We start from the raw sequence: 9,953 nt of genomic DNA, 5'->3' as shown, positions 1-9,953 counted from the left end.
AATTACATAAGTTTTCCCTTTTTTGTGAGGTTTTTTCTTGTTAGTTCTTGGTCCCTTTGTCTTCCCTTGTTTATTCGACTATTCGAAAAATAAGGATAGCTATTGCACTTACCCCGGCGTCGGCGTCCCCGTTAACATTTCTTAGGTTTTGCGTGTAAGCATTTTCAAAACTACTAAAGGGAATTGGTTGAAACTTCACACAAACTTATTTAAGAGTATAATAGGAGGTCATTGTCCAACACCCAAATCCGACAAGGATTTCCTTTGAATTATGGCGCCCTTTTTAAAGCTTCGAAAATACGGTGGCACAGAGGGTGACATGTGGGTGTCCTTTTTTTTTATTTCGGTTTCCCCACAACATAAATACTACCCCTCGTTCCCCACGATTAATTAAATTCTCGTTCCCACGACATAATTTCTTCGTTCCCACGATTTATTATCTCGTTCCCACTAGTTAAATTATCTCGTTCCCAAACGAGAATAATAATCTCGTTTCCCACGAACTTATTATCTCGTTCCCGAGGATAATTTAATCTTGTTCCCCCAGAGGAATAATTATTCTGGTGGGAACCCAAGATAAATTACCAATGAAAAAGTTCAATGTTGAAGGAAAAGGTTAAATTCCCCTTTTTTTTGCGCTTCAATCCGTCTTTGTTAAAAAACGCAACAAAAAGTTACTTCCCTTTTTCCTTTCTTTTTAAACCATTTGCTGATTTCAATATCGGGAGTTTTCTTTCAAATCATGTATTGTTAATTTATACTAGAATAATTCTAAATTGCAGTTTTATGATACAGATACATTTAGCAGCAGTTTGTATAGTCCCGTAACTCGGGTAGGGGCCTTTCTTGGTTTTTTTTTTTCAGGACGAAAAATATAGAAATTAAAATTAGTGCCAATTCCATTGATTAATTTCTGCCAAAAGGGCCCTATTGTTTAGTCAATGGTCATTGGAATAAATTATTGACACCAGTCCAAGCTGTAGGCCGGTCCGTCCGGCGCAATGGCACCAATAGATATCCCATTCATACGGTGGCACAGAGGTGACATGTGGGTGGTACATTCATCTAGATCTTAGTCACTGAGCACTAACCAAGAAGATAAAAAGCAGAATCAGTGAATCAGTCCCCCTTGTTTATTCTCTGGGAGGGTAACGAAGTAGAGTGATCCCAACAGAATAATGACAAAATAATGATCTCCGGTCATAAAATCATAATATTGAAAGGCTACAACTCACTCACGTGAAGCAAAGTGACCCCTTGCAAAGAATTGTGACCCCAAAGAATAACGACCCTACGACCCAATATTGTGGTGTAATTTAAAGAAATGCATTTAAAGTTTTTCTCTCCTGTATGTATTCTCCACCTCAAGTCACATTTAAAGTATCTTTCTCCTGTATGTATTCTCATGTCTCGTCTCAGTAAAAGAATTTCTCTTTTGTACGTATTCTCATGTCTTGTCGCAGTTAAAGAATTTCTCTCCTGTATGTATTCTCATGTCTCGTCTCAGTTAAAGAATTTCTCTCCTATATGAATTCTCACGTCTCACCGCATTTAAAAAAATCACTCCTGTATGTATTCTCATGTCACGTCGCAGTTAAAGAATGTCTGTCCTGTTTATATTCTTATGTTTCGTCGCAGTTAAAGATTTTTTCTCTCCTGTATGTATTCTCATGTCTCATCGCAGTTAAAGAATTTCTCTCCAGTATGTATTTTTCTCTCGTGTATGTATTCACATGTCTCGTCACAGTTAAAAATTTCTCTCCTGTATGTATTCTCACGTCTCGTCGCATTTAAATTATTGCTCTCCTGTATGTATTCTCATGTCTCTTCGCAGTTATAGTATTTCACTCTTATATGTATTCTCACGTCTCGTCGCAGTTAAAGAATATCTATCCTGAATGTATTCTCATGTCTCGTCGCAGTTAAAGAAGTTCTCTCCTGCATGTATTCTAATGTCTCGTCGAAGTTAAAGAATTTCTCTCCTGTATGTATTCCCATGTCTCGTTGCAGTTAAAGATTTTCTATCCTGTATGTATTCTCATGTCTTGTCGTATTTCAAGTATTTCTCTCCTGTATGTATTCTCATTTTTCGTCGCAGTTAAAGAATTTCTCTCCCTGTATGTAATCTCACGTCTCGTGGCATTTTAAGTATTTCTCTCTTGTTTGTATTCTCACGTCACGTCGCATTTAAAGTATTTCTCTCCTGTATGTATTCTCATGTTTATAGGCCAACATCGTTGCTATTGGGTTTACCCTTTAACAAAGTGAATGTTTGGTCGCATAGGGATCATGTGGCTTTGATACTGCTGGATGCTGTGTGATTTCTCCTTTAATTGGGTAGTGCGTTTATGAAGTTCATACAGAAGAGGCTTTTTGTTCATCAAATAACATAAAGGAATATATGATAATGGATACAGAAAAGAAAGTCTTATAAATATGACGTTTGTTGTCATGTCTGTGTCTCAAGTTTTTTACATGACATTTTGTTATTTGTGGCTATACATTTATAAAGACGGGTGTGCTATTTTCTTACCCTCGGGATCCATTATACGGAGAATGGTTGCTATGTCGCCTGATCGAACATATAAACCATTTGCCAGACATCTTTCACGCATAATCCTGTATCCGTGTTGCTGGCCTGAATGTTGGAGTTCATTCTGGACGAAGTCTATAACTGAAGATGGATCAGAGTACGACCTTCGTTGAAGTCCTTCAGACCTTAAAAGTCTATATAAATGTCTTATTGACAATAATTATCCCATGTTGTTCTCGCAACACAGTCACTATTTGCCGGTAATTCAATCTTTCATGAAAGTATCTTGATATAAGGTTTCTAATATTAGCCTGATTGTTAAAGTCCATTTTAGCATTTGTTAAAAAAAGGGAAATAACTTTTAATTTTTCCACTATACTGAGTTTTGATTGGCTGAAATTATCTCGTGGGAACGAGATATTATCTCGTGGGAACAAGATAATTAACTCGTGGGAACGAGATATTATGTCGTGGGAACGACTTATTATCTCGTGGGAACGAGATATTATGTCGTGGGAACGAGATAATTATCTCGTGGGAACGAAATATTATGTCGTGGGAACGACTTATTATCTCGTGGGAACGAGATAATTATCTCGTGGGAACGAGATATTATCTTGTGGGAACGACTTATTATCTCGTGGGAACGAGATAAATAAAGACACCCACATGTCACCTCTGTGCCACCGTACGAAAATGCTACGTTATCCGAGCTTTTGTATTACTACCAAAGAATAAGAATAGACGAGCAGATTGTCCTACTGACAGCTCTTGTTTTAGATTGAAAGTAGCTATACTACAACTTGATTACTTATTTTTTCAAATGTAGTTTATGAATTCTCATACATTGCATGAGAATTCATAAACTACACAAACAGACGTTTTTCAAAGAAGCCCACTAGGAATCTTTATGAATTTACGCACGTTTTGGGTGTAGATTTGTGTTATTTTTATGATAACCAGTTTCTTATATAACTGCAACAAAAATACGGGATTATTTAAAGATTCCTAGTGGGCTTCTTTGAAAAACGTCCGTTTGTTTAGTACTGGCTTACTATGGAAATTGAAATATGACGGTTTCTTTCTTATAAGATATATTTAAAAATAAAAAACATCAAGCATTTGCCTATTAAGTCGAATACTAAAACTTCAATGTATAAAGATGTACAACAACAACAACAATAACAGCAGCAGCAGCAGCAGCAGCAGCAGCAGCAATAACATGTAAGGCTTTCAACAGATTTTCAAGATTTATTAAGATTGAAATAAAGTTTCCATCAAGTACAAAATAACATAAAAATATGCATCATACAAATTGAAAATGCGACATACGAACACATAACAGCAAATACTTATAGGTCAATTGTTTTTTAATTAACATCAATAAATCAGCACTCTTTATTAAATAGCAATATCACTCCATTTCAAAGCGCATTATCACGAAGGTATCTCCCGAAAAAAAGTTTTTAATTACATATATAAATATGAAACATTGGCCCATTTTGAAAGTGACCACCGACATACATATAATGCAAAGGTAAATTTCTGTCAACTTTATGAACCTTTGACTGACTAAAATGTATACTAATTGCCACCCAGCTACCGGTGGAAGGTTGTCGGTTTGACCATCGCCCGCTGTTGGCGACCCGACAGAAGCGGTATCTTCTCATTCTTACATCTTCATTTGTTTTTCTGGAAACAGTTAGCGGTTCTTCAAAGACTAAACATTTTGCCCGAGTAGCTTTCCCAACGCTTGTTACCTATATTTTTGAAAGCAAGTCTACTTCCAATAGACTTCGAGTCATAAGTCATTTACTATCTCAAGAAACTTTCTTCAGTTTTCGTCTGTAATATATCACTTGTAAAAAGAGAAGAATGTTTAATAGCGTGACGACAGCAAAGGTATATATCATGACGTCATCACCGGTTGTAACTATTGACGTCGTAAGGCGTCCGAACCCTTGGAATATACATAAAAATGCCGTAGTTGCTGAAAGCTGACCTGGATCTTTTGTCTTCCGGTTTTTATACATTTGTATTAACTGCAAGTGAAAGTCAAGAATCATAATTAGGGGAACAGAAAAATTAACTAAACTCTTTATTTGATAAATGACGTAAAACAAAGCTGATGTAAACAGCAAATTGAATCGTATGCCATAACCATTATTGCGCACAACAGAAATCAATACGAACAAAAAAGTAAAGTATGTTGCAAAATTAAAATACATTTTAACACTTACATGAATAAGATAATTATATGGCACAATTACCGGACTCAACATGGAACAAGTATTTGGTTATACGTGTAATAAGTATTTACTTTGCTAAAAGACTCAGAGAGAAACATTCTGTTTTCGAAAGCCTGTGCCGAATGATTAATATTTGAACAAACGCTAACTTACCCTGCTTGCAGCAATTGCAGGCATGCTTAATAGATATAGGCCCCATACAAGCTGACTGGGAACAGTTGGCCACAGCAGTTAATAGCATAAACAATATATATATTGCTAGAAAAGTTATAGATGTTTTCAGTTTGTTGTTGTAGCGTAGTAGGAGGCAAATCAGCACCACATTCATGTGCATCAGTACTATATTCTCACCCCATGCACTGCAAGTAAACAGAGAAATCATGGTCAATAGTGAACGGGTTCAAACTTCTTAAAAAATTGATAGAATATAATGTCTCGGAAGAAAAGAATGAATGTCCACAAAAAGAATAAAAAAATGACAAACAAGTTTTGTTTTTACTGAAAAGTTGATAGCTTTAGAATAAATGGAATAGAGGAATTATCCTTATGAAAAAAGTCGATTATTGAGTGTTAAGTGGATGAAATTTGGGCGCACTGAAGCCAGTCTTGGAACAAAGGAATACCAGAACGAAGGAGGAAGGAAGGAAAAAACAAACGAACGGAGGAACGAACTAAGGAAGGAACAAACGAAGGAATGAAGGAATAAACGAACAAACAAAGGAGCGTATAAAGGTAGGATAGAATGTAGGAAGGAATAAAGGACAAGTAAAGAAAAGGAAATTAATATAGAAAAATAAAAAAAGGAACGAAAGAACGAATGATCGAACAAAAAAAGAATTTAGTATTTACTAAATAGCGTAGACCTACATTTAGATTTATTTTATTTCTTGGCTTAAGAAGCAACGCATAAAAATAAGAACAAATTAGTTAATTAATTATAATGAGACACATACATGACAGCACGTAGAGAAATTTGCAGAAATTAATATGTCCTAAACATTTTAATTAAACACGTTTCTGTCAGCAACCTTTTTATTCAATATTTAAAACCACCGCAAATGTTTTTTCCTCCCTTAATGATGTTTTTATTCAGACTGTAATTATTATAATTTTATATTTATATTGAGAAAGGCTAAAATATCAAAGTTCTTGTTATCATTAGATGTAATTTATACGTCTTAATCGTTAATATACAAACTATTTAAACAGTATCATAATCCAGCAATGTCATTATCGTTTGAATATTTACTACAGTACTACCATCAAGATCTGCACTCGTGGCGGCTCCACCCGCGATCACTCCTCACCACGAAGGCCCTCCTACTGCTTATTCAAATATGTATGAATGCATTTTTTCTTAAATTATCAGAAAAAAAAAGTTGAGTCAGTGCAGATCAAAATGTTGTAATATTTCACTATTCCTTTGTTCTATCCGTTTGAACAGGATAATTTGCTGTAATAATGTATAAAACAGTGGCTTACCTTACAGGAAATCTTTTTTGTATGGCGTAAGCGACAGTTGCCGAAGACGCTTCCAGCGTCAACAAAATACTAACGAAACTGACTCCAGAAGCACTCCGCTTTCTCAATATCTTTACAATTTGTGGTATCAGACCTAAAAAAGAAATCCGTAGAAGTAAAAAAAAATGTGTTTTTAGATTGAAATAACATTGTAGAAATGAACGATTGCCTACAATGGAGAAAGAAACGGACAGAAGCCGAATGAGTAGAGAAAATAAGAATCCCTAAAGAAAGCCAAAATTGTAAATGTTGCAGGTTCGGATTGATTAGCCTTTTCATGGACGGTACTGGAAAGTGCAAGTTACCGTCCACACCCCCTATCACCGGCTTAACATAATTCAACATTTAACATGAACTGGTAGAATGTTGATGCATCCGCAGATTGAGATTCATATGCTTAATAAAATAAGCTAAATTATGTTTATTACTTACTGACAGTCATGGTTCCTATCAAAACATATCCTAATGTCTTACTGAACACAGACAGCATACACGGACCTGAAGGAAGAAAAATAATGATTTAAGTCAAAATGCAACACTGTCCAATCGTCTATGTTCGGTGTAGAGTTGTTCTTCCTTATATGAATTTACATGTTAATTCATATGTAAAGTATGAAAATACTTATGTTGATAACATGTATAGTTGAATTAATGTTGCGTTCGTTTTCGAAGCATATTATGTCTCAGATACGAAAAAAAAAAACAACACATTTACAAAAGTCTCATAACGTTAAAATAATGGTTTCAGAAAAATTTAGATACTTATCTCCAGAAGAATGTGGAGCATGTGAAATCATTTGTCATACAAATAGCAAAATGTTAACTATGTAAAGTATTTTGACTTCCGTACAAAATACTAAATCACTATACGTTTTATTAATTGCAAAAAAGCAACAGTAGTACACGATGGTTCAAGTAATTGACTAATAAGTAACTTTTTTGGAAACTATTAAACAAGACATTAAAAATAAAAGCTTTTGACAAACGAAAAAAAAAAGCATTTCAGAGGCATTAAATATTAGGTAAATAGACGATACAATTTAGACATACATGTATTTAGGACAAAAGTAAAATCTATACCCTGTGTATGCGTTGTGTATTCCATTTTGAAACAAAAATGTATCTGAACTATTTCTAACTTTTTCCTATGATTAAAACAATAAACTTCCTGATCACATATTTTTGTCAACTTTCAAATCTAATAATCCGAAAATACGACTGATAAATTAGAATGTTAATATTGAGGACAATAACGTGACGTACTAGTATAGTAGTATATAATTGAGCCGTGTCATGACAAAACCAACATAGTGGATTTGCGGCCAGCATGCATCCGCGCAGTCTGATCAGGATCCATGCTGTTCGCTTACCAACTCTATTACAAGTACAGAAACTGAAAGCGAACAGCATGGATCCTGATCAGACTGTGCGGATGCGCAGGCTGGTCTGGATCCATGCTGGTCGCAAACCCACTATGTTGGTTTTGTCGTGACACGGCTCAAATCTAGTCTCAAGTGGCCACGTTTGAACAAGGACGACGAGCAACCTATTTTCATCTATGATAAAAATGAACTTTGTAACTACTTATATTAAACAAGTATCTACATTATATACATAACAATAGCGATAACGTCAGCCATACTGTGCGTAAGATTGCAAAATTATGTGTTGGATATGAAACTTAAAATATGCGATTTAAAGTGATGTACTTTAAATGTCGAATCGATTTGTAATTTGCAATGATATTTGGAGCCAAAGCAAAATTGAACGTTTCATGTTCTTGCAAAATAAACATGTTGGATCTGGGATGCGACTTCGAAAACTTTTTATAAAAATATATTTGATGCTTGTTTTTACCATAAATATAATGAAGTAACACTATTAGATAGACAAACCTAATGAAGATAAAACTACGTACATGTTAAATTCAATGATATACTGAAATATTTATTTTTAATTTTCACTCATACTTCATTTCACAGTTAGAAACAATTGAAATTTCATTTTTGAAAATTTCATCCAGGATTTATTTTAAATGTAATCAATAAAAACAAAGAATATGCTAACATATATGAACCAGTTACAAGTTATTTGAAGTCATTGCCAGCTGTACAATATTTAGTTCAAGTCGAGGTTATTTACAATGAAAAATGATAACTAATCTATGAATTTATCAGTATTTGACTTTATACTATCATTCTCATGAAACTGGGTGGTTTAAAGACCCACCAAGATTGAGTTGTTTTTCTTACGGTGTCACGTTAGGGACATCTCCGCATATTCTTACACTGTAACAACGATGATACTACGATGATGAAAAGTCAAAAACACGCAAAACACGCAAAAGTACGTATCGCATTATCGTTGTTTAGGTATATAAGTATGCGGGGATGGCCTTAACGTGACACCGTACTTTCTTGATTCATTAAATTTTGTTTTTAATTACCTAGAAATTTTATTTAAAGCAAAATAAATGTACATTTTCTTCAGAACCCTTTCAATTTGTTTTCTATAGAACTGCTTTAATAGAGAGATCACTTCTAGAAAGGAATGGGCTCCTAGCATTATTGACTTATTACAGCTCCCCTTAATTATTGCATGGGCCGTCATACCGAATAATTGCCTTGTATTTGGTTCATATGATGTAATTTAAAGCTAGTCACGTGACGTGAGGTATATAGAGAGTTGATTGTATATGTTAATTCTACATTCAGTTATGGATATTATCATAAGCTATATATATCTCAAAATATTCTTTTAACGAGTTTAGTAAATATGTGAAATTCTGACTGTACGATCGCAAGACATTTCTAGCGTGTGCAGAAAGTTTCACGCGTAAAAATCACCTGAAAGCCAAGTATATAATTCCCTGTAATTATGTTTAACCATTTTTGCTACGATTGTTGATCTACCTTATGTGGCATAACATGAGTATTTTGACATAATATTAACAAACATTTATTTTTTCACTTGCAGTGAAACATATTTTCGCTTATTTTCTTGGTGCCGAACTACTTTCTTTAATTCTGCCAGTGCACAATATTTAAGGGAAAGCGGTTTCAAAATTGTAATGTCAGACATAAGCAGAGGAAAAAAAATGTATAAATAAACAGATTTTTTTCATTTACAGGATTATTTGATGTTGGGTTGAAATTATGATGATTTCACTCGTGCTTCCGCCATATGAAGATATTTATTTTCAAACACTCGATGTAAGAAAATCCTGTGTTATTAGATAAAAAAAACTTGAATATCCTATATTATTGTTGAAACAGAAGAAATAAATATGTCTCTAATTTATGTACTTTTGCGATTTTAAATTTTTTGAAAACAATTTCGGTCAAAAACTAAATTAATGGTTCAAATTTTTTGAATGTAAGCATTTAGAACTTATTAGAACTTATTTTGTTTCATAGAAATGGAGGAGACAAATGACTAATAATTACATGAACTGAACGCCAGTTGTACTTAATGTCGCAATCTACAGTCTGAATAACTCACGTATGTTATTCCTTCCTCTTGAGAGTCACTGTAAATTCGTTGAAACATGGTGACGTCAATGAGTCTACGGTTGACGTTGCTAATTATCCGAGTTATCGAGAAATTGGACGTTCATGATTTTTGTAAACTGTGTCTTTGATTTTGGTTTA

The 9,953-nt window shown here is 34.1% G+C and overlaps 1 protein-coding gene across 1 annotated transcript; it reads right to left on the bottom strand.

The window, feature by feature from the left end:
• Positions 1-3,770: 3,770 nt before the first annotated feature.
• On the bottom strand, positions 3,771-8,071 carry LOC132730070 (mannose-P-dolichol utilization defect 1 protein-like). The gene is made up of 5 exons (XM_060715920.1): positions 7,384-8,071; positions 6,736-6,801; positions 6,265-6,397; positions 4,936-5,141; positions 3,771-4,575 (listed from the first exon to the last, which is right to left on the bottom strand). Exons 1-5 carry the CDS (start codon positions 7,406-7,408, stop codon positions 4,559-4,561), a joined length of 447 nt encoding a protein of 148 aa, XP_060571903.1. The 5' UTR covers positions 7,409-8,071; the 3' UTR covers positions 3,771-4,558.
• Between the last annotated feature and the right edge of the window lie 1,882 nt (positions 8,072-9,953).

The sequence above is a fragment of the Ruditapes philippinarum genome, unplaced genomic scaffold, assembly GCF_026571515.1.
Source record: "Ruditapes philippinarum isolate M1 unplaced genomic scaffold, ASM2657151v2 ctg13224_1_1_1_1, whole genome shotgun sequence".
Taxonomy (NCBI): Eukaryota; Metazoa; Mollusca; class Bivalvia; order Venerida; family Veneridae; genus Ruditapes; species Ruditapes philippinarum.
This window is presented reverse-complemented; position numbering and strand designations above follow the sequence as displayed.

What these genes read in the sequence shown, in the direction of transcription:
- LOC132730070 (XM_060715920.1), bottom strand. Translation starts at nt 7,408, where the DNA reads ATGGAATACACAACGCATACACAGG. An exon ending in ATACACAACGCATACACAGG is followed by an intron (nt 6,802 to 7,383) that starts GTATAGATTTTA and finishes TTCTTCCTTCAG; the next exon opens with GTCCGTGTATGCTGTCTGTG. An exon ending in GATAGGAACCATGACTGTCA is followed by an intron (nt 6,398 to 6,735) that starts GTAAGTAATAAA and finishes TTTCTTTTTTAG; the next exon opens with GTCTGATACCACAAATTGTA.